General features: G+C 40.1%; 1 protein-coding gene across 1 annotated transcript in view; it reads left to right on the forward strand.

Annotated features, from left to right (window-relative positions):
• The window catches only part of LOC118820919 (protocadherin Fat 4), a 150,567-nt gene extending 135,505 nt beyond the window's left edge, over positions 1-15,062 (forward strand). The window contains exons 12-17 of the mRNA XM_036589258.1: positions 1,778-1,863; positions 3,710-3,889; positions 5,785-5,909; positions 7,313-7,530; positions 9,386-9,647; positions 11,862-15,062. Coding sequence (XP_036445151.1) covers positions 1,778-1,863; positions 3,710-3,889; positions 5,785-5,909; positions 7,313-7,530; positions 9,386-9,647; positions 11,862-13,759 — 2,769 coding nt within the window. The 3' untranslated portion in view covers positions 13,760-15,062. The remainder of the gene's footprint in view (positions 1-1,777; positions 1,864-3,709; positions 3,890-5,784; positions 5,910-7,312; positions 7,531-9,385; positions 9,648-11,861) is intronic.
• The last annotated feature ends 10,205 nt before the right edge of the window (positions 15,063-25,267 follow it).

The raw sequence follows: 25,267 nt of genomic DNA on the forward strand, positions 1-25,267 counted from the left end.
CAGCCAGTTAGCAGCACATGCTTACAGCCCCAGGACATCCGATTCATTGTTAGCATTGCTAGCGTTGTTTTTATGGCTCCACGACAACCAGATTTCTTGTGTTTTTATTGAAATACATGTACTTTTTTATTTAATTCACAACAATCTTTCTGGCCTGATTTCTCCTTGTGTGGACTTCTACTGGATTTGCTGGGGTCACCTGAGGCATCTTGGCTAAAACAAGTAGTCTGTTCACAAGTGCTATAATGATGCTACATAGAATGAAAGCCTATAGTTAGCAGTACGGCAGTACACAAATGAGAACATAAGAACATTACTGATCCAAGATATTTCATTAATTGTTAGCATTGGTAGCATTGCTAGTATTTCTTTAATAAGAACCAGATTTATGAAGTTTATTATGAAAATAAATGTATTTTTTTTTTATTTTGCTCACAACAATCTGATTTTCATCCTGTGACCTTGTGCTGGATTTGTGGAGTCACCTCAAGTGTCTTGGCTCTAACCAAAACTGTTAACGTTGCTAAAGAATAAAAGCTAATAGCAGCTTCTTAGCAAATATCTGCCCCAGTAGCATTCATTAATTGTTAGTAGTACAAGCATTAAAGGGCTAGATTGAATCTGTGTATGTGTAAATGTTGCTATATACGTATTATTTAAGACTGAGCTCAGTGTGTTTGTAACAAGTAGGGATGTCCCCATCCAATCCCAATTAAATTGGACCCCATCCAGGCATTAACGGATATCTTTTAATGCTATGGTAGCTGGTATCAGGTGTTGTGCAGCCCAACCCACTTCCGATTCTTTGTTTCTTGTTAATTGCTTCTATTTACACAACTGTCCCATAGGTGAAATAAACAGTCACTATCCATAATCTGCAGAAGTTAACAAAGTAAAATAATTACTTCACTGACAGAATTTTAAAGTCACTGGCAGCCAAGTCAGCAATCAAATGTAGGCCTTTATGGTACGTTCAAAATCAGCTTATGAACAGATTTGATCATAAGCAACATTACACATACTATGAAGTCATATTAAAAACATACTGTATCACAATAAAATCACAATAACTCAAAAAAGAAAGCAATTTTAGTATAGTATTGATTATGTAGTATTAATTGGATCAGTACCAACCAGTACTCAACATGAAAATGCTTGGATCACGTCGGGGGGCAAAAGATTGGATTGGGACATCCCTACTAACAAGTGTAACAATGACACTGTAAGACTCTGTAAGTGAGTAAGGTAGTATTGCACTCATCTGGTTACAGTCAATTAACCTGCAATAATTCAGTAAGTTTCTATCCATTTGTAAAGTCTTATGTTTTGACATGCTGATGTTGAGAACCCATTTCTGGACATTTTGACCCATAATTTTTAATTATTTGTTGAATTTACTATTATATGAGGGGAAAAATACCATTTTCACAACATTTTGGCCTGGGCAAAAGTTATGGCACACTTTATATTTTATATTTTATGTGTTTTTTTTGTTGTTATTGCTGTTGTTGTTATTTTCTAATTTGTTAAACTCAGCAAATCAATAGAAATTGTGCAGAAAAAGTGCTTATTTCAGCTTATTCTTTGTATAAGATGTGTAAACATTTTTTCACTTACGAAAAATCAACAAAATGTGTCATTTACCTGGGGGTGCTCAAACATTTGCATACATATGTGTGCATGTAGGTAGATATGCATTTAGATTGTACATATTAAAATAATTCATATAATGCTCTCTCTCTCTCTCTCTCTCTCTCTCTCTGCTCTTGCATTTAAGGCTGCATCGTTGACTGTTGATCTGTGTGGTGAGGAGCAGGAACCAGGCTACTGTGCCGTCAGCAACGTGGCCGTGCATACTGACTGGTGAATATATATGCATACATTTAAACATACATACGTTTGACGCTTACTGTCAATTTTTATTTTTCTACATCACTTGAACACAACAGCTGCCCTGTACATTGTAGAAAAATTTAATGATGAAATCATCACTAGAACTGCTCTAAAATAGCTTGGAATATAATCTTGTTACATTAGCTTACAGACAGTGACACTTTACCGTATATGCCAATAAGGCATGTGCATTTTGGAACAAAAAAAATGAGATGAATCATATATTATTTTGTAATTTTGTGATATGCTTTTCACTGAAGGTGTGACCGAGAGCCACAAAGAATGTTGTAACACTAGCAGCTGATATTATGTCTTACGTTGTGTGAAATGGCCACATCTAAACAAAGTTGTATGTTTTAATATTTCAAACAAAAAGATGGTTTTTACAGTGCAAGTTTTCAGTCTGTACGTCAGCTTGTGGAATGTTAAATTACATACACCTATGACATGAAGATTTACTGCTAAATCAACAAACATTCAGGCAAGGGAGAGCCGGGGCTCAACCTAACACTGTTTTTTGATCATTTTAAATAATATTTGATTAGGATTTTTTTAAACAAACAACCCACACATCTTTGCTACCAATGAAAATGTAAACTGTATTTCCAGCATCTAATGTTTATGAACAGTTCAGCCACAAATGGTGTTACAACTAATCCCTTAGGTGGGGTAAATTGAAACAAGCTGAGGGGATAAAAAGTCTCAATAATTTAATGCAAAGACAATGAATTCAATTAACACATATGTTGTTTGAGCTTTTCAATCGGTTTCCAGTCTAAACACATAAAATAGCGGCATCAAAATAAATGTAATAAGAGAAAAGAGGCCATGTCAAACACTGGCAAACATATTTTTGACCACAGAGAAGAAAAGAAATGTCAGCGCAATAAAAGTGAAATATGCATGGCATCTATAGTACATTTAAGATGAATGTGAGAATAACAAGTTCCAAAAAAATGTATTGTTTTAAATTCATATGAGAGGCATATGTAGTTTTTTCACTACGGCTTAGTAACACAGTTTTGAAACTACCCCCCCCCACCCCCCCACCCTCCAGTGTGGAGGCTGTACTTTAGACTCATTAGCTCCCACTGTGAAATGTTTATATGCTTTAAACTGCATCTTTGAAAGGGTGATTAAAATGATATAGGAGTAAATTATGTGACTTATGACGAAAAAAAGTCACATTCAAAGTTACTTCATGACGAATCTCAAAAAACATCTGTCTGACTGCTGGGAAAATTTGCAGATGCAGTTGCTATGGGAATACGAGGACATGACCAAAAGCAGGTTCTACTTAGATTTGTTTAACTACATAAAATTCCATGTTACTTATTACATCTAGATCGTTCCCCACACACCTCTACGAATTACATATAGTTTGAGCTACATAAATAATAAATTAATGTGTTTTTGTTTTTTGTTATTTCTTTTTCTCAAATTGTATTTATAAATATGACATATTCAAATAGCAATTATGGTTAAAATGCTCATTCTTAGCCTACATTGGCTGCTTGCCTTAAATGACAGCTGGCAACGTATGTATTTTAGGAAGTTGCTTATTGAAGGCTAATATTTTCCCATTAAATCGACTGGCCCTTTTCACATCATATTTGCACTAATTAGCTGCTCTCACTGTGGGTTTATTTTCCTGGGCTGCTTTAGTCAGTGAGTGACTCCACACATGATGAAGGCCGGTCTGGCTTTGGTTTGTTTGGACAGGGGAGTCTGTGCATTGTTCAGGGAGTTACTGACCCTTTTTTTCTTTTTTTTGTTTTTCACTCTCTCTCTCTCTCTCTCTCTCTCTCTGTCCCAGGATACTGGACGTGCAGCCCAATCGCTTGTCAGTAGGGGGCGTACGTTCCATCGAGCCCCTCCTGCATCGTAAAGGTCAGGTGACCACTCACGACTTTGTGGGATGCATCATGGAGTTCGCCATCAACGGACGTCCGCTGGAGCCGTCGCAAGCGCTCTCATCACATGGCATCCTGGATAGGTTGGTCTCTCATATACTCATACACATATATGTATACACTTTTATATATAGTAATGAGTAAAAGGCAGAGACCATCTATTTGATTTCCAGTCAAAGCAGCCATTAAGTACAAATCATTCATTTTTTAGCATCAACAAAAAAAGTAGAAAATATATTTAACAGAAAATTACAACAGAACAACTAAATGTATCTTTTTTTTCAGTGTTTAGTGTGTCCAGCTTTTGATTTGTTAGAGCTTCCATTCTATTTGGGAGACTTGCTTTGAAATCAGTAATTTTCCAAATCTCAAAAGTTCAGTTGGCTGCATTTTCTGCTTCTCATGAGTCCAGTAATCTCAGTCAGTGATGTTGAGGCCTGGCTTCTGGGGTGGCCAGTCCATAGTTCTGAGAACACCAGCAGCTTTGTTTGATTTGCATTATTTTGGTGGGCTACCAGCCTTTGCATGGTTCTTAGGAGTCCCACTTTTTTTTTCTGTAGCCTTAATCATTTTTTGAATTACAGTTTTGAAAACTCTTGTTTTTTCTCATATTCCTCCGTACATTCCTTTGACCTTCTCTTTCTTTATGCAAGTGGATCATCTTACATCTAACATCCTCAGCGATATCTCTTGAAAAATGAATAACTTGCACATAATGGTGAATTTGACTGGAAATTACGAAAATGAAGGGCCTGTGACTTCTGCACTGTACTATAGGTCAGTTGTTCTGGTTGTTTCAATCACAGACAAGGGTATAAATTTCTAAATGATACAATTTGATTAATCAGTATCAGTATAAATCACTACAAAAGTCACTGGTTTCGTTGCTGCCATTCAAATTGATTTACGTTTTGATTTGTGCTTCTTTTCTTTCTGCATACAACTCGGTTTGGCTTAAAGGAAAAAGAGAAGAATTATTTAATTTGTCTTTACATACACAAATCTTTCACGAAAAGCATTAACTGTTATAAAGTAGACACCATAAAATATTGCTTGTCAATCATTAATAAGAATAATTTTCTCATTTATTCTCAAATCAAAAAAGAAAACTTGCATTGCTGATAGTTCACATAAACACAAATGTCCACTATTGTTTTCTCTCACTTTTCAAGTATTTATTTATTTATTGATTTTTGATTTTTGGGGGTCCTCTTAAGAAGCTGGAACATAGGGTCCTCACAAGACCATGATCATTACCGGGTAATAGTAACATGACACTCTTAAATTACTGAACAAAATCTGTCATGACAACTCATGACAGCATACAATGTGTTTATGATGTGGTTATGGCAATGTTATGCAGCAGGCTTCAATTGAAGTGTTACCAAATCATCTACATGTGCATCTGGCCTGCGACCAGCTTGGTGAACAGTAAAGTGCTTTGAAAAACATACCAGCCGTCTGGGTTAGAAAGTCAGCAAGAGGAAAACAAAGCTGTTGAATTTTTACCGTGTGCCTGTTTAATATGGATGAAGATAGCAGTTCTTTTTGAAACCTTACAGAATACCATGCCAAACCCAAGTTTGCAATTAAATGCATTGCTTGACCTTGTCATTTTTATTTTGCCCATCTGTGTGCATGGACACGCACACATGAGCACGCACACACTCCGTGAACTCGCTGGCCTCGAATGGCAGCCATTGAAAAGCAGGCCTCAGTGAATCCCCTGCTGTCTGATGAGGAGAAATACACTTTTATAAGTGGCCAACTGGCCCAGCAGCTCTGGGTTTTGGTAGCTGGAATAACTGCCTGGTGTTTTATGGGTTTATATAATAGAGCAGACAGATCTTTTGCTAATATGCTAATGGTGTCTGCTCTCTTTTCAGCTGTATTTGTTGGGGGTGGGCTAGCTGCATCTGCTCCTTTACTGTCTGTCAGTAGATCTGATCTGCTTCTTCTCCACGTGTGTTGTTTGCAGATGTCCCAGGTTGGAAGGAGCATGTGCTGCTAACCCTTGCCGGCACGGGGGCACCTGCTTGGACATGTGGTCATGGCAACAGTGCCAATGTGCTGAGGGACTGACTGGCAAATACTGCGAGAAATGTAAGACTTGAGAGTGTGGAAGTGCGTGATACAGTCATATGCAAAAGTCAAATGGCATTTTTTTATTAGATGTCCTAAGTGAAAGTAAGTTAACACATCCTCTACAGGGAACAAACTCAAAAATGGCATTTCGCTGCCAGCTTAGAGTTAACTGTGCACTTGCATACACCTGTACAGCTGCTGATAAATTGGAAGATATATATTTTATCAATTCAATACTGGAATAACTACAACTGATAATTTGGTGTCCTGTTTGTGTGCACTGAATGACCCTCCATGTATACTCATGCAAATGAATAGCATAATAGATAACACCACTGCTCCATACACGGATCTGATTCCCCATTCAGATAAGAACAACAACAACAACAAAAAGAGAATGCAGAGAATCCTTGTGCAAGACTCCCCATGTTCCGTTCACTTGCTCTTGTGAATGGCTCTCGATCAGGGATGCCCAATCCTGGTCCCGGAGATCTGATTTAAAGACTTCTTTTTCATGAGTATCCATCTACTGCTTAGTCTTAGCTTCCTTTTCTTATTGTTATGTAAAGCAACCTTGGGATTGTGAAAGGCGCTGTATGAATGTAAATTATTATTATTATTTTGGTTGAAAATTTTTGGGATTCTGAATTTAGTATTGGGATGTAGGAGTTTGAAGAGTGTTGGAATGTTGGAGTTTTGGAACACAGTGTTTGTAAAAAGGATTTTTGGAATTATAATAATATATAAATCTTCCAATTGCAATGATGTGGTTTATAAAGTATTGGAATGTTCTAGCTTGTAAATTATTAGAATGTTTGAGCTTGTAGAGTGTTGGAATGTTGTAGTTTGTAAAATGGAATGTTAGGATTTGTGAAATATTGGAATGTTGGAAATTGTAAAATGGAATGTTGGAGTTTGTGAAGTCTTACAGTGTTAAACTTATGTTCCTGTTGCAGTGAGGGGGTAGTTATTTTCTTGTTGCAGTGAGGGGATAGTTATGTTCTTGTTGCAGTGAGGGGGTAGCTATGCTCTTGTTGCAGTGAGGGGGTAATTATATTACTGTTGCAGTGAGGGGGTAGTTGTGTTCTCTTTGCAGTGAAGGGGTATTTACGTTCTTGTTGCAGTGATTGGATAGTTATATTCTTGTTGCAGTGAGGGATAGTTATGCTCTTGTTGCAGTGAGGGAATAGTTCTTGTTGCAGTGAGAGGTAGTTATGTTCTTGTTGCAGTGAGGGGATGGTCATGATCTTGTTGCAGTGAGGGGGTAGTTATGTTCTTGTTGCAGTGAGGGGTAGTCATGCACTTTTTTGCAGTGAGAGGTAGTTATGTTCTTGTTGCAGTGATGGTGTAGTTCTACAAGCAGGATTCAGCTGCAGGATTTGTTATCTAAATTTCCTATATCTTTTCCTTCTCTGTCTTAGACATCTCTGCAGACACTGCCTTGTCTCTGGACGGTAGTGGGCGTTTGGACTACAGTGTCCGGCAGAGCTGGAAGAGGGACGTGTTGCTGGACAGAGCTCTTCAGAGAGCCTCACACGCGCACACTGAGAGCAGCAGCCTGGAGCTGAAGTTCCGCACACGCAGCAAAACTGGAACATTGCTACACGTCCAGGAAAGCTCCAACTACACGACTGTTAGGGTAAGAAGTATCAGAACTACACTTAAAGGTGCACATTCACAGAGATTGTTATGGTGGGCCTGGTGTGTGTGCGCGCATGTGTGTGTGTGTGTGTGTGTGTGTGTGTGTGTGCTGCATTTCCTCAGTCAGCTGCAGTTAAAGCTCTCACTACTCACTACTCCTGGGCTCAAAGCCAACAATCCCAGAACTCAACTACTCCACTCTTCCCTCTTCTCCCCCGTTCCATCTCCTCTTTTTCCTTCCCTCTGTCTTCCTTTCCACCTCTCCCTCTTTCTTTCTCTCTCTCTCCTTCTCTCTCCCTCTCTTTCTTTTACTCTTTTTCTTTTTTCTGTTATTTCTATATTTCCTTGTTTTTATTAATTACCTAATTTCTTTCTTTCTTTCTTTCTTTCTTTCTTTCTTTGTTTTTTTCAATTCTATTCTTCTTTCTTTCTTTCTCTCTTTCTTTCTTGGTTTCATTTCTCATCTTTTATAATTGTCTGTCTTTTTTGTTTTATTTATGTATGCTTCTTTCTTTCCTTATTTTCTTTCTTTCTTTCTTTCTTTCTTTCTTTTTTTTTCTCTCTTATGTGTATTTTTTGTTTCTTTCCTTAGCATTTCTTTCTTTCTCTCTTTCTTTCTTGGTTTTATTTGTTACTTTATTTCTTTTCTTTTATAATCTGTCTGCCTTTATTCTTTTAACTTATTTCTTTCTTTCCTTCCTGAATTCTTTTGTTCTTTCTTTCTTTCTTTTTTTCATGTGTATTTTTTTTCTTTCTTTCCTTCCAATTTCTTTCTTTCTTTCTTGGTTTTATTTGTTTAATTTCTTTTATAATTGTCTGTGTTTATTCGTTTAACTTATTTCTATTCCTTTCTTTCCTTCCTTATTTCTTTCCTCATTTCTTTCTTTCTTTTTTCTTTCTTTCTTTCTTTCTTTCTTTCTTTCTTTCTTTCTTTCTTACCTTTTCTCCCCTCCCTGTGTGCTTCCCCTTTTCTTCTTATAAGAAACCCCTTCTGTCTAAGTGATTTGTTGTTTTCCACTTTCTCTGCCTCAGTTTTCTATCACTCTCATACCTGCTCAGCTGCTGGGGCCACAGGGGCTGTATCCAATGACCAATCTTTGGGAACATCACACACACATACATGTACGCACACACACACACACACACACACACACACACACACACACACACACAGTATATCACAACAAGAGGCTGGATAGCTAGAGTTCAGGTTTGTTCCACAGGTTGCTTTTCAGTTCATGTTTTCCTGTTTCTTTTCTTTCCTGGCAAGACGGATTTTCCATTTCCAGATTTTGTAAAGCTTTTAAATCAAATGCCCTGTCTACTATGTGCTACAGGAGATGATACCCCCCCCATCTCTCGTTCTCTCTCTCTCTCTCTCTCTCTCTCTCTCTCTCTCGCTCTCTCTGTTTTTTCTCTGGCTCCCTCTCTCTGTGCCTTCATAGGAAGTCAAATAAGATTTATTTCCTGCGTAAACTCATCGATAGTGGGTTGTTGAGTGCAGTTTACTTTTCTCCCAGGAGGAGTGCATTCATTTTGTTTTGAATGTGTGTAGAGTTACTACAGATTTGTGAGTAAGTTTGAATATTCCTCATCCTGTTAGACTGTTTGTTGATTTTCCGAGTTTAACCTATTGGAAAAAAAATAAAACATATAATGTGCCATAACTTTTGCACAGGCCAGGTTTAATTTTATGTATGACCATTATCTCCAAACCAAAGTGATTTTTTTTTTTATATGCTTTTTGGACATTCTGGTCCTGAAAATCTGCATGCGCACACACACACACACACACACACACACACACACACACACAATGCACTAATCGCTCAATGCACTTTTTCCCTCACCAGCTCAAGAATGGCAACCTGCAGTATGTTTCTGATGCTGGAGTGGGTGGAAAGGTGGAGAGGATTGTAGGAGATGTCCTTCTCTCTGATGGTCAATGGCATACACTGCTGCTGCAGAGGAACGGCTCTTCCACCACCCTCCGCATCGATGAGTCCAGTCTACGGGTCATCCTGCACACTACTCAGGACTTTGGAGGGGTAGATGTCCTAACGCTGTCTTTGGGAGGAGTCCTGTCACGCCCCAGCCAGCAGAAAGCTTCACCAGGTTAGAGAGTCATATATATAGCCACCTAGCTTAGCCCTTTGCCTTTTTCTCTATAGCCATTTCGCTTTCCGTATGAAATGACCTGTTTCGCCTGATGAACGAGAGTTGAGACATGATTTTACTTGTGTGTTTTTCCTGAGACTGAAGTCGTTTTTCAGTCTGAAACTCGATGCTGTGGTGTGAGGCTGTTCCATAGAGGTAGCTTTTTGTACAGAACAGAGTATGTTTAATCAGTGCAGTTGCATTTCTACAACAATCTCATCCGTATTAGATATAATATATGTGGTATTAATGCAAGATATCACATCAAATGAGTTTTACCATCACTGGGGACTACTACTGCGGTAACCTGAATAACTGTTGCTGGGCACAGCCCTAGATGTCATGAACTTCTCCAGAAACTATATTGATACCTATATATAACTCCAAAAGGCTCATACTGTGGTGGAGCACGTGTGAGTAGTAGTTTTATAGAAGTAGCTATAGATATCAGACACTCCATGTACCTGTGGTTGGAATATGTGAGCCTGAAACTTGACTGCTTACAGTTATAAATGTTGTGCAGTTGACCTGTGCATCTGCTGTCAAAGCCATCCTTTCATAGCCAGTGTTGTAAGTTTGGACAAGCCTTACAGATGTTAACATAAATTTGACATGAATTATTCATTCCAAATTATATTAAATTTGTATGTGTCTCACAATTGGGATAGACTGTGTTACCCATTTTAATGTTAGAAAGTGCCATTCGCAGAACAATGTTCTTATCCTAGTTTGACAGGATAGCCATATGTGGTCAAATTTGGGCAAACTTGTCCCACTCTATGAAGCTGTAATATCAACTAAACACATCCAAATATCTAAGTGTAAACATAGTGCTGTGCCTGTGAGATCTCCAAAGCATACCTGTGCCAGCGAAATTGGAGAGTGCGCCAGAGAGAGAGAGACAGAGAGACAGTGAGATCACGTTCAGCCAGGGGGATTCCAGCCAACTCGGTCGTGCTTTTGTCTCTAATAAGTAGAACCAAATGCTCTCCATTTACATAGAGGATAAATTCAATAAACATCTATTTACATTGGTGAGTCAACGTCAAGACGCAACATGATAGCTCAGGTTCTGATTAGTCACATCACTATTTTGCCCAGATGTTCCTGAACCCTGTTCTCTGGAGCCAAAGATAAATTGCCTGGTATGTAGAAACATGCTGTCTACTAGAGTGGACACTTTCTGAGGCTGGCACACTGTCTTTCAGGCCTTGTCGGATGTAATGGGAGTTGATGGGTGGAGGTGTCTGCCGATGAGAAACTCAGTGAGCCATAGGCCTGAGCCAGAGCAATTAACTATCCACACAAACCACTCACTGTTTTGTATCATAGCATTCTTTTAAACTGAACAAATTTAATTTACATTGTAGAGTCTCTGTTCTCTGTTTAAGGCTTTTTTGGCTTTGTGTGATATTCATAAACCTAAATGTAATTGGAGGGTTGCATGTGCATGCATGTATTTTGTTGCTGGTGAAATATGCTAGTCATTCCCATGAAAGACAGTCAAATATGTAGTAATTAATCAATAAATATTCACTTATTTTTTAAGTAAAGTTAGGAATTCAAAACTTGCAAAACAAAACTTGTTTTAGCCTAAAACTAGCTTAAATAATTCTTGTCAAAGTATGCAATGTTCTGTAGTACAGCATTGCATGTCTCAGGCTCATCGTTTTGAAAGAATTCACAAAACCTCCATTGATGTTCTCTCATAATATTACCCAGCATGCATTATGCAAATTTGTCATGCTATATCATCATGTCATATTACCACCCAATTTAAAGAAATCCTTACTGCTTGCAAAGAAACAGTTTCAAACAGCCCCAAGTATCTGCCTCAAAGACGTTTTCAAAAGTTCCTCCTAACTTTAAGGTACCTCATAAGAGGGGGTTTTACTAGTCTTTTAAAAATCTCACTTTAGTGACTGTTGTACACCACAGGAGGCAAAAAACCTGTTTACAACAGATAAAGCCACTGGTGCATTTTATAGGCCAGATAACTACATTCAAAATGTCATATCAGATAAAATTACTAGATTATAGGCCTAACCTTGTCCTCACCAACAAGTGAGGACAAGGATAAGGTTGCCCACACCTTTGAATATAGTATAGACCACTGCTTTAGAATGGCACTAAACATCTCCTCACTTTCTCTATCACTTTCACCCTCTGCAGGATTTGATGGCTGCTACGCATATATAAAGTACAATGGTGAGCTCCTCCCATTCACTGGCGAGCACCGGATTGTCTCCATCTCCAAGACGGACCCGTCGGTGAAGATTGGCTGCCGTGGCCCCAACATGTGTGAGAGTGCACCCTGCTGGGATGGCCTGATGTGTGTCAACCAGTGGTACAGCTACCAATGCGTCCCTCCGGGAGACTGCGCCTCCAGCCCCTGCCAGAACGGTGGCAGCTGTGTGCCAGGCACCCGCGGAGGCTTCAGCTGTGTTTGTGAAGAGCTCTACACTGGACAGGTCTGCGAGAGCCTGGTGGCATGTCTGGGTGTGACGTGCCCCCAGGGGATGGTGTGTAAGGCAGGTGGAAACGGAGGGTTCACCTGCAGTCCGGCTGTTACCAATGAGGCACTTGTCTTGCCCATTTGGGCAGTGCCAGCCATTGTGGGAAGCTGTGCTACTGTGCTTGCCCTGGTGGTGCTCAGCCTCATACTGCACAACCACTGCAAGGGAGGCAGCAAGACTACAGTGCCAAAGGAAGAGAAGAAGCCAAAGGAGAAGAAGAAGAAAAAGAAGAAGAAGAAGGGGAGCGAAAATGTGGCATTTGATGATCCTGACAATATCCCACCATACGGAGATGACATGACGGTCAGGAAGCAGCCTGAAGGGAATCCCAAACCTGACATCATTGAGCGAGAAAACCCATACCTGATTTATGATGAGACAGACATCCCTCAGGGTGGAGAGGCAGTTCCCAGCGCCCCTTGTGCACCATGTGGCGTCCCAGAGGCTGACATTGAGCATTATGACATTGACAATGCAAGCAGCATTGCCCCATCTGATGCAGATATTGTCCAACACTACAAGCAGTTCCGCAGCCACACACCCAAGTTCAGCATCCAGAGGCATAGCCCACTGGGTTATGCCCGGCAGTCACCCTTACCTCTCGGGGCATCTAGCTACACCTACCAGCCTACCTATGCCCAAGGACTCCGCTCCACACCCTTAAGCCATGCTGCCTGTCCCACTCCCAACCCACTCTCACGCCACAGCCCTGCTCCCTTCTCCAAACCTGCATCCTTTTACCGGAACACTCCAACACGGGAGCTGAACCTGGCACGTCGGGATGGAAGCCCTCTAGACTTGCATGGAGATGCCTGCCAGCAGTTCAACTATGCCACAAGACTCGGCCGTCGAAGCAAAAGTCCACAGACTATGATGGCTGGTCATAGCTCTCGCCCAGGAAGTCGCCTGAAGCAGCCTATAGAGCAGATCCCATTAGAGAGTGGGCCACCAGTTGGACTCTCCATAGAAGAGGTGGAGCGTCTCAACACGCCGCGACCCAGGAACCCCAGCATCTGCAGCGCCGACCACGGTCGCTCTTCATCTGAGGAAGATTGCCGGCGCCCACTGTCCCGGGTCCGAAACCCTGCAGATGGGATCCCGGCACCGGAATCTTCCTCTGAGAGTGACTCGCATGACTCTTTCACTTGCTCAGAGATGGAGTACGACCGGGAGAAGCCTGTTACCTACGGGTCCCGAGTGCCCAAGCTCTCGCAGGTCAACGAGTCAGATGCTGACGATGAAGATTACGGGGGAAGGATCAAACAGAGGCGGTACTCCAGCCGACGGGCAGAGGGTGGTCCCACTGGAGGCCACGCCCCTCTTGGGGAGCATCAGCACCACACACTGCCCCATAAGCTGGGCCAGGGGGCAGGTAACTTCAACTGGGACAGCCTGTTGAACTGGGGCCCAGGATTCACCCACTACGTGGACGTTTTCAAAGACTTGGCCCTGCTTCCAGAAAACTCTACTGCTGCTAATAAGGACATTGAGATGAACAGTGGGGACGGATCGGTCACCATCATTGCAGAAGGAGAGGCGGAGCAGTATGTATGAGACTGTGCCTCTTTTTCTGCGCTCTCTCATCAGCCATGAAAGGGTGGACTATGGGCAGAGAGGAGACGAGCATTAGCAATAATAAATGTGTCAGTCCTTTACTTTTTTCCTTTTCTTTTTGGAACAAGACGAGCTTAAATGCAGTAAGGCAGAGCGATATACCTGTGACGATTCTCCTTATCTCCCTCCTGTTCAGAGCAGCAGACCTGCAAAGCATCCCATAGAGTAATTGGTCCCTTGTAGATGTTAATAATCCCAAACTCCTTCATGGATTTTACAGATGTCCATGAAGTCCTAAAGGTTTGCACAGTGACCTGTAGACTTTAATTCACATTCTTCCATGTAGTAGAAAGCCAGGGAGGATTGTGTGGTTGTTTTTAAAAGTATGGCCATATGATCTTAATCAGACAGAGCTTTCCTCATTCCAGCTAAAACCTCCATGCTCAGAGTTTAAAGGCTCTCTGTCTGACCTGCAGTGGGTGTGGTGAGATCAGAGATAATGCTAATGTTGTCACAGCATCACTATGAGGCCAGCTTAGCCGAGGCCCTGGCCTTGATTTCCTGTGTGTGAGAGTGTGTATGTATATGTGGTTTGCTTGTACCTGCAAGTGTCTGTGACGACTGTCTACGTAGCAGCAGCCAGACTGACATGGAAAGCTCACTTCTTGCCCTTGTGCTGACCACCATTCCTCTTTTCTCTAACTGTCTCTAAAAAACCTGGCTGAAGACTCAATAAGTCCTAGCACGACCGAGCCTCTGCAGTACACTTATTTAAGGACTTTCCTTGGAGATTTGATAAGCTCTCTGGGACTCTTTGCTTGGGTGGGGTGCTGACTTGTGGAATACAAATATGATGTTGCTGTACCAGGCCTGGCAACATAATGATCCTGTCTGTTACGAGCCACTTCTAGTGACATTTGACTCCAGCTAAAACAAAACCACCTGAACCCTGAAAGACATTGAACTCATGTACATTTTGTATCAATGAAGGAAACCTTGGAATTCAGTGTTCTCTGTTGTTACATGTTTTTTTTTTGTCTTGTTTTTTTGTTTTTTGTAATGTACTGTTTCTACTTTTTTACTGTTTATTAACTTAAAGTACTTAAGCCGTGTTTTTATGGATATTTTTTCATATGCTGGAATTTATGCTCTTACTTTCAGGGGAAGTAAGATTGAAGTACTTATTTTTTACATTTGTTACTTATGTAACGTCAGTATTTTCCACTTTTTTGATAAAACTATAACATACTGTATGCTTTATACGTGTAAGAGCCAATAACAGAATAAAAAAAAAAATATTTATTTAAAAGATGCAATTTCAAGACTAATGCAATAACGCCTAACAAAATTAAGAGTTAACATAATAACATGGTGCTTTCTGTAGGGCCAATTCCTAAAATACCCGCTGGTTAAACATGGCACAGAAATCCCAGCAGCATTCCGTCTACTGTGGACAATCAGATATTCCGCCGTCTGCATGTTCACTCTGGGGAGAGTTTAAATAAAACTTTGGATGAACTGAATACAGTGTTTCAAAGAGCCATTAAAAGTCTGGGAGAGAGTGGAGGTGAGGCATTCATGAGCCAGAGAAAGCAAGAAGTCTGTATTTTACAATGCCTTTGACTATACTGTACGTGATAGCAGTAATGGCAATAAAAGTAATCTGGAATTGAGTGAGAGAGAGAGACGGCAAGAGAAAAAGTGTGTGAGTAGGTGTGTATGTGTGTGAAATTGAGTGTATGTGTGTGTGAATGCAAGCAACTCTCCAGGCCAGATGTATGCACAAGCGCAGGCACAGCGCAAAAAGTGCTTGACCACATTATGCAGCCGCAATGCATCTGAAATGAATGTTAGATTTACTAAGGCTGTAGCTAATCATGCAAATTGCACACTGGTCTGGCTGTTAACTGCAAGCTCATGACGTGCAGGGTTTAAAAGGTCCAGTGAAATAATGGAGCCCTCTTCTCATACATGTGGTCACCCGGTCCTGAAAGTCCTGAAATGTTGGCAAATACTCTTTGGGCCCATATTTAAGCCATGTGCACTTGGTTCTTCAAGGATTCCTTAGTAAAGGCAATGGTTCTGTATGGAACCATAAGCTCTCAAAGAACCATTGCTTTTTTTGCATGGTCAAAACGTTATTTTCTATGATGGAAAAACAGTTTTTCAAAGAACCTTTTTAAAAATGGTTCTGTATTCTTCTGTCTGTCGTGACTTTTTTCACGCAGCGGTCATAGTAATGACCATCTCCTGCTGCACCTCAAAGGGAGCAGTGGTGGATATTTCAAATAACAGCAAATACCAGTGCTGAAAAAGCAGTAATATGTTCAAAAACTGAAATAGCTGGTCTTGATTCATATATATGTTCCCATTAGTTACTGATTTAAAGTCTTCAGCATCACAGTCAGTGGTGACTCCATGGACACACCATGGGATTTTTTACCAAACATGAACACTGATGTTATTGTTAAAGTGCACATTCTGAGATTTATACTCGTGCCTTACAGAAATGACAGCAATTTTTATTAATGACCGTTTGAAGTCTACGACTCCAAGTCATCACTAGCTGTTGAGTATTTTCTCTGGTCAAGCTCAGCCAGGCTTGTACTGCAGCAGTCTTCAGTTCCTGCATGTTTTGGTAGACCATTAAGTCTTTTCTTCAGCATTTGAACTGGATGCCTAATGAGATTTAGATCAAGTCTCATTTATCAACAAGACCTTTTCCCCAGAACTCTGCAGGCTCTTTTAAGTACTTTTTAGCAAACTGTAAACTGGCCATCCTGCTTTTGTGGCTAACTGGTAGTTTGCATCTTGCAGTGTATTTCTGCTCGTGAAGTCATTTGTGGACAGTAGACAATGACAAATCCTCACCTACTGCCATCAGGTCACTTACCAGAGTGCTTCTGAGCTGTCATATAGGTGTATGTGGATTTTTCTTCATTATTGTGAAAATGTTCTGGGCCTGCTAGTCCCTTCATGGTCACTAATTCAAAAGTTCTGTCTTTCTGTCTAATAATGTTCCAAACATTGATTTTGGTAAGCCTAAGGTTTAGCCAATGTCTCTTGTTTCTCAGTCTTCCTCAGCCCAGCTGTAGATACTCTTTAGGGGGGCTATCCAAATAAAGTGGGACCCTTGGACTGAATAAAGATACATATATGCAAAGGTTAGGGCGCTCCTTCTCAAATTAATTTGTTTTGTTGATTTTCTAAGTGAAAATAAGTTAACACATCCTCTACAGAGAACACACTTATGCACAGTTACTGTTTTCTTTTTATTTTTAATTAATTAATTAAATAAATTTTTTATGGCCCTGTGCAAAACCTACGGTACATTTTATATTATATTTTTTCCCATGTTAAATTCAGCAATTAAATAAATTTAAAAAAAATGCAAAATTTGTTTCCTGTAGAGGATGTATTAATGAAGTTATGAAATAGCTAAAATTGTGGGGGTCTTCCTGAAAACCATCCTCCTTCCAATCTAACACCCTATAATTTCTCATCTTTACTTTCTGTGACAATGTTTTTGCAATCCCCACCACCACCCCTGCTCCTCCCTCTTCCTCAGTCCTACATCAGTCCTACCACAGTTCAAAGGGGCCCGGCCTTCTTGCTCCAAGCAGAACCCTCCCTTAATCCCTCTTTCCTCACATACTGCCATCATATGTTGAAGGTTTGCAAACTTTCACTAAGACGATCAACAGAATATGTAATTTCACGGAAGCTTGTTTAAACTGTAATTTCTGCATTTTACAAATACTTGTGTTACATCTCAGCCATGCAAAAAGGCTTAGTACATCAGGCCTTCGGAGAGAAAGAGAGAACGAGTAAGAAAAAGAACGAGAATGGGAGGTTTCCTCCTGTAGGGAGAAATGTCGACCAAATGTCTTCAGCAGTTTAGTTCTGATCATGAATGCTGAAATAATGCTGAGACTGCAGCGCATACCACAACTTCCAATATCCAGCTAAAAGAGAGAGAGAGAGAGAGAGAGAGTGAGATGGAAAATGAGGAGCGACAGACGGAGTGAACGAGGATGCAGATGGTTCAGAGTCTGAAGTAAATCGCTGACAGCTGAGGTGATGCCACTCTGCGGTTTCAGATACACACACAACCACGCAATCACACGAAAACACACATACACACACCAGTGAACTAAACACTCCTCTTTACAAAGTCATGTAAACTATGCATGTGTAGTCCAATGTTGCACTGATCCATTCCACTATTTGCGTGTGGGAGCACGCACATGTATAAAAGTCATGCATCAGCAGACATTCAGTATTATAGTTTATAGATCTGCATCAGCAGATTATCACTATTGTAGTTCATAGATGCTCTCATCTGTCCACAAGACCTTTTTTCACACTTTGCAGGCTCTTTTAAGTACTTTTTAGCAAACTGTAACCTCTTCATAAGGTCCTTTGTGGACAGTAGACATTGACCAATCCTCACCTGCCACCCGAAGAGTGTTTCTGAGGATGCCCCCTGGATGCTTCCCAGTGGGGGTTTACCAGGCACGACCTACTGGGCCGAGTGCCCGGGTCATCCTAGGACTTGCTAGAGGGATTATATCTCCAAGTTGGCCTGGGAGCACCTCAGGTTCCCTCTGGAATGAACTGGAGGAAGTTGCGGGGGACAGGGTCATCTGGGATACTCTGCTCTCCCAACTGCTATCGTGACCCTATCTGGATTAAGCGGTTAAAGATGATGACAATGATGATGACGAAGCTTTCAAGCAAGCTTGCCGTGTTCTCACATGATCCACACCCACTTACGATAAAATGGGTTTATATAAATGAAGTAGTTTAAGTCTTTGTCTCAAGTGAGTCTGTATTATGAAAGAAACATAAAGACAATGGCAAATCACTTTTATACTTGCGTAGTGTTCCTTTTTTCCTCATAAACAATGCTTATTGTGCCTTTAATTGGTCATAAAATGTGATCTGTTCTTTATTTAGTATAAACAAACACAATATGCTAAAGCTAATGACACACAAACAATTCTAAGCTTTTATGTGTTTATTGTGCGCACCAATTTATCATTCACAGGGCTGGTGGAAAAAAAAATAAGCCAAGTCTTGGATTTTATCATCAAACCACCTTTTTGCAGCGAAAACCTCAAGCAAGCGCTTCTGGTAATGTTCAAGAGGAATATTGGACTGTTTGTTCTTCTAGAACTGCTTCAGCTCAGCCATATTCTTTGGACATCTACACTCAAAAAAACGTAGAACTGGCTCTTGTACATGTTAAGAAAACAAATGAAGTTGATTTGAATTGATTTTATCCATTTTTATAATAAACTCAAAGTATTAGTGTTGAAAGAATGTAATTATCCCAAGCATTATGTCAGCCAAAGCCAGTCAAGTCAAATAAAAGGGAATTAATTGTATTTTACCAAAATCTCATGGGAGTTCCACCTGGTTCAAGATGTATACTCAAAAGTCTGTTGTACTTTCAATAGGATACGTTTTGATATGTTTTGTTTTTTTCCTGTATTTAGAGATTTTATTGGCCCTTGGCTCCATCTATTTGCTTGTTGCATGGCCCTTGTTTTACTTACCATCTTTACCATTCCTCCTAGGCTATCTAATGACTAGTCACATTATTGTTGGTGTTACCACATACTTTATTGCTGAGTGAGGTCCTAAAGTGACTGGGCATTAAATAAAATGTCCATTTTTCAAAGCAACTCCAGTAAGATAAGTTGATTTAACACCTTAGTTAATCGAGTTGGAAATTTCATAGCAGATCAAGTCTATCCAGTTTAAGTAAATTAGCTTGAATCAACAAACACTGCCAAATTTTGAAAGAAATCCATTTAATTGTGTAGAAATACTTTCCATACCTCAGTTGGGCTCAGGTAAGGAATCATTTTCTTAAGTGTATTATAATGAACTTTAAATCAAAACTAACCTTTTTAATAAGCATAAGTGGAACTGTATATTAACATCTATTGTCATGGGTGATACAGAGCGTCTATATGGGCTCCTAGTGCTGTGGTGAAGCTATTGCCCTCATTTGACAATGGAATGATGGTTCACGGCTGTGTCATGAGTGTCACTCAAAAGATGTGGGAGTCAGAGAAATTTAGTGGTAACATTAAGAAATGTTTGGTTTTCAATTCTGTACAGTCATTAGCTGACATGGCTGTTTTCATAACCAGTTTAGACAATAACAGTTATCTGTCTAAGTAACACAACAGCTACCAAATGCATCGAGCAGCAGTATGTGATGTTTGTTTGAGATCCAGCTACAACCCCATTTCTGAAAAAGGTGGGACATTGCGCAGAAAGTAAATAAAAATAGAATAAAAATGTATTTTGTAATTGAAAACAGTACAAAGACAATATATCAAATGTTGAAACTAAGAAATTTTATTGTCTTCACAGATGTGCAAGTCACCCATGCCATGTGCAGTAATGCATCCCTAATACCATCACGGATGCTGGCTTTTGAACTATGCAGTAATGACAAGCTGGGTGGTCTTTAGCCCAGAGGATGCAGTGTCCATGATTTCCAAAAAGAATTCCAAATTTTGATTTGTGAGACAACAGGACACTTTTCCACTTCATCTCAGTCCATCTTAAATGAGCTTACACCCAGAGAAGGTGTCAGTGTTTCTGGATCCTGTTTATATGTGGTTTCTTCTTTGCATGGTAGACTTTTAACTTGCATTCGTGGATGCAATGATGAACTGTGTTCACAGACAATGGTTTTCAAAAGTGTTCCTGAGACCATGCAGTGATTTCCACTACAGAATCAAGGTCGTTTTTAATACAGTAACACCTGAGGGCTTGAAGATCATGACCAGCCAAAATTGTTTTGATATTTCTCTGGATTCTCTGAATCTTTTAATGATATTATGTACTGTAAATGATGAAATTCCCAAGTTCTTTGCTATTTTACATTAAGAAATGTTAAATAGGGTTATATTTCTGAGCAGTAAATCATTCTCTATCTTTGCCATCACTTTCAGCTGATGCTGACGTTATTGAGAAAGTGTCATATTGGCAGCAATGCAGCTTAGCAAATTCACTCTTCCTGATGAAAACCAAGCATAATTGCATCTGCACTAAATGCTGCAGAAATGGTGTGAATGCCTCTCTTGAGGGGCTGATTTTTTAGGGTTTGGGTTTGACTGCTTAGTTCCAGTGAAGGGTAATGTTAATGCTACACACAAAGCCATTTTTGACAATTATATGCTTCCGACTTTGTGGCAACAGTTTGGGGAAGACCCTTACCTGTTCCACCATGACTGTGTACCTGTGCACAATGTGCGCTCAATAAAGATTTGGTTTGACAGGTTTGGTGTGGAGGAACACCCATAGCCTGTACAGAGTCATGACCTCAACCCCACTGAACAACTTTGATGTGAATTTCAGTGTTGTTTGCAGGCCAGACGTCCTCATCCAACATCAGTGCCTGATATTATCAAATGCTCTTTTGACTGAATGAGCACATATTCCCACAGAAACAATTCAAAATATTGTAGAAAACCTTCAAAAAAAATGTTGGGAACTGAGATCCCATGGTTTTGGAATGGGACGTCCAACAAGTTCAGATAGGTGTAACATGACAGACTCAGTCAGACGCTCGTGGTAAGATCCAGAGATGAGGCTTTAATAGCAAAGAGATATAGCAAAAATCGTAGTCGTAATATGAACGTGGGTCAAATCTAAAACAACAAAAGGCAAAACAGGGCAAACATAACCAGAAAGGCAAAGACAAAAGGCGATGAATCCAACACACAATAAGGGCAACCAAAACCACAATGGAAAACACTCAGTAGTTCTACAAGAGAAACAACACCTCGCAACTATAGTAGTCTAAAGCCTGGGCTGATATACTAAACTAAGGAAGTCATATGACAGGTAACACAGGTGAATCAGATCAGCATTCAGGAGAGTTGGAGCGATGATTAGTAGAGCGATAATGTTGAGCATTCACATGACTGATTCAGGGAAATAGAGTCCCTGTGCGAGTCAAGACCGGAAGGATGTGTGACAGGATGTGTGATAGTCAGGTCATACTTTTGGCCATATGGGGTATCTATGAAAGAAATATGTGAGGTCACTGGAGCCGGCAGAGAAATTTTGGATACTAAACCACTTAAGTGTTTACAAATAGGAGAGATGTTTGTTATGATTTGAATTATAGTCTTGTCTATACAAGACTATAATTCAAATCAATATACATATATATTAAATTACAGCATGCTTTTGTGATCATCAGTGATAGCTGTGACTTCTAAGAGTTAAGTAAGGCAACAGGTGTTTTGAAGCTTCACTAGAGCAGTCGCGCGGCCCAGAGAACACTCATTAGTCTTTGACTTTAGTTCAAGCATAAATGCGAACCAGCGTCTGCAAATTCTCGCTAAATCCTGAGAGATGAAACTCGGTGGACATCTGCGATGAAGCTGTGTCTGTTTGGCCTCCATTACTAAACACCATATCGAGAGCGGTGTGTCTGAGAAATGCCTTTCAACACACACACAAACACACGGCATGTAAGAGCGTGGGAAGCTTTCGGCAAAGCCACATGCACTTGCCACTGTGCTAATGTTTTGCATTAGGAGTCCCTCAAACAGCACTGTTGCTTTTCACTGAACCTCAGCTGCCACCTCAAAGTGTATGTTTGTTGAAAAATCAAATTTACACGGGGGTACCCCTCACCCCAAATGTGGACCAGCCAATACGTGTTTAGTGTCTGAGGTTTGCTTCTTTAGTTCTTTAGGTCTATGAGGATAACGTAGCTAACGTGTAATGGAAGAAGTATGCGCCAATTAGCATTGTGCAAACTGCATGTCTGAATCATCTTGCATCACACTTGCTTCAACATGCATTAAGTTGTTAAGTATTCGCTAATATACTTATGTGCTTTCTGACAGCATATTGTTTTCCATGGATCATCTTACAGAATCTTACCTCAAGCTAGAAATTCATTTGAGGCTGATTATCAACTGCTGTGTCTATTACCAAGCAACCGACAATACGTGTGTAACGAGACAGAACTGGCCAGATGCTTGCGGGTAAAATCAGGAACTGAGGCTTTACTGTTTTGGACACATAGATATTCATACCTAGGTGCCGCATTGCCTGTTGTTCTCTATCTGAGGGGATATGTCTGCACGTCTGCCATGTTGGAGTGGTCAAGATCCGCTTGTGAACATATTCTCTTATATTGAGAGGTGATGAGTTGTCAGGATTAAATTGGCCACAACTTCCTTATTACTCAACCGATTTTCACCAAATTTGTTTTGTTCTAATCATCAGACACAGATTAATCTAGGTTGCATGGAATGCTCTCGGTAGCTTTTATTTCTTTAATAACTGATCATGCTAATTTGCCAGCCAGACCAGCAGAAAAGTATTCAGTTTGTACCTGACATGTGGATCACTTCTAATCTTAATACACATAAAAATAAAATAACCCCCCCCAAAACACAGTAAGAAAGACGAAGCTAAAGTTGGCTTCCTATTCGCCGGCTTCTTGTTCGAGTTTTCCCGTTCCACCTTAAATGGTGCAGCAGTCACTTTCTGGTGTCTAAAGGTGCACCAAGGTGGAACAGAAAAAATCGAACAAGATTCTGGTAAATAAGTAGCTAACTTCAGGTTCGTTTGAGAAGGTGCTAACGTTAATCCATTATGAATATCTACACAAATTAAGGAATGCTCTAACCTTAGCTACAAAGCATTAACCATCATTGTAAATAAATAGCTAATACATAAAGTTAAGATCCCCTGAATAGACTACTAAATAAAATAAGCTAATAAATAAATAATAGTAAATAATAAATAAAACGAGGAAAAACAATCACATAAACAGGTTCTTTGTGCATCATACAGCCATATCTACACATAATCATACAGCCATATCTACACATAAACATCACACAAACAATACGCATCACACAAACGTGAGCGTCAATCACTGCGTTCTCTCCATTATATAATCTGTCCCGCTACCCACTGCGCCACTGCGCTACAATGCCACTAAATCAGTTTTTCATCTATTGTTTAATTTCATTTTTTATATTTCAGAGTGCTGCATGCAAGATCAGGTAATCTAAGACTGACAAAATTGGACAAAATTGGACAAAATTCAGGCTTAAAGATGACATCTACCAGCACTATTAGCTATGCAACATACTGTTGGTTATTTTGTAGTTAACAGTATGTCATACAGCAACAATATGTGTAACAACTTGCATAAAGAAAAAGAAGAAAAACCTGCATAAATAGTAGAAAGTGGAAAACCATAATGAGTGCAGATGCTTCCAGACAGGTGCACTGCATAACACAGTAAAGCACTTAACATCCTACCATGCACTGTGGCATGTATAAAAATGTTGAGCAGGCTCAGCTGTCCTATTTTGGATGAAGATGGCAAGAGGAAAAGATCTAAGTGACTTTGGAGGAGCAGGAGCTTCAGTCACAAAGACTGCTCAGCTGGCTAGTGTTTCAATACAAACAGTGTCTAAAGTGATATCTGTATTTAGATTTATGGGAAAGATTGGAAATTGAGGTTGAAAGAGTACATTCAATTAGCCCAATGCTCATGCATTAGTGTGATATGTAGGGAAAAACAGAAGAGCAGCTGTTCCTCAGGTGACTGAGAACATCATTGCAGAAAGTGATCAGACTGTGTCAGGAGGAACAGTCTGTCTACAAATACACAGAGAGGCATATTTTAGAGGGGGTGCAGTGCATAAACCCCTCATTACAATGACGAATGTACATTTGAGAATTCAGTGGAGTAAAAACCACAGATGCTGTTCTACAAAGGTGTGGAAAAATGTGATGTTCAGATGAATCATTCTTCACCATGTTCTCCACAAGTGGGCGCGTGCATGTGTGGTGTACAACAAGAGAACATGACAGGCCTGAATGATTGACCCCTACAATGAGGAGGTCCGGTGGCTCTGTTATGATATGGTCAGCACTCATCTCACCATAGAGGTGCTAGCTTCAATGGCAGCAACATGTTTAGTTTAACAACTCCTCTTTTGGAAAATGCTCTGTAGATTAGTGGTGTGCACTTCCACACATTAATTGGGATCTTACACATCTCCCCCTTTGTCTTCAGTTTGAGAAATTAAAGTGACAGTTAACTCTTTCCACCAAACTCTTGGAAAATTGGGCATTTTTCAGATTTACAAATATTATAATAGGCTATGAAGGCTATAAAGGACCAACAGAGTTAACCAATCTGCTGCATCATAGGTTTATTTTCAGGGACCCTCTCAGAATTTTGATTTTCAGAAATTCACAGGGTCCAGGAGGGTAATTAGGGGGTTGTAGACCCCAACCTTTAGCATTACTTCTTGAGCTGAGGCCAAAGATAAATGTTAAATCACAATGTTAAACCATACACTTCTAAAATGATGGTTTTTTAAGGGCTCTTTAGGACAGAAAATGGTTCTATTTAGAACTTTGAACACTCAAACAACCCTTTGCATCACTAAATTCTTCAGATTGGTGGAGAATGTGCTGTAGATTCTATGTACA

Source organism: Colossoma macropomum, unplaced genomic scaffold (genome assembly GCF_904425465.1).
Source record: "Colossoma macropomum unplaced genomic scaffold, Colossoma_macropomum, whole genome shotgun sequence".
NCBI lineage: Eukaryota > Metazoa > Chordata > Actinopteri > Characiformes > Serrasalmidae > Colossoma > Colossoma macropomum.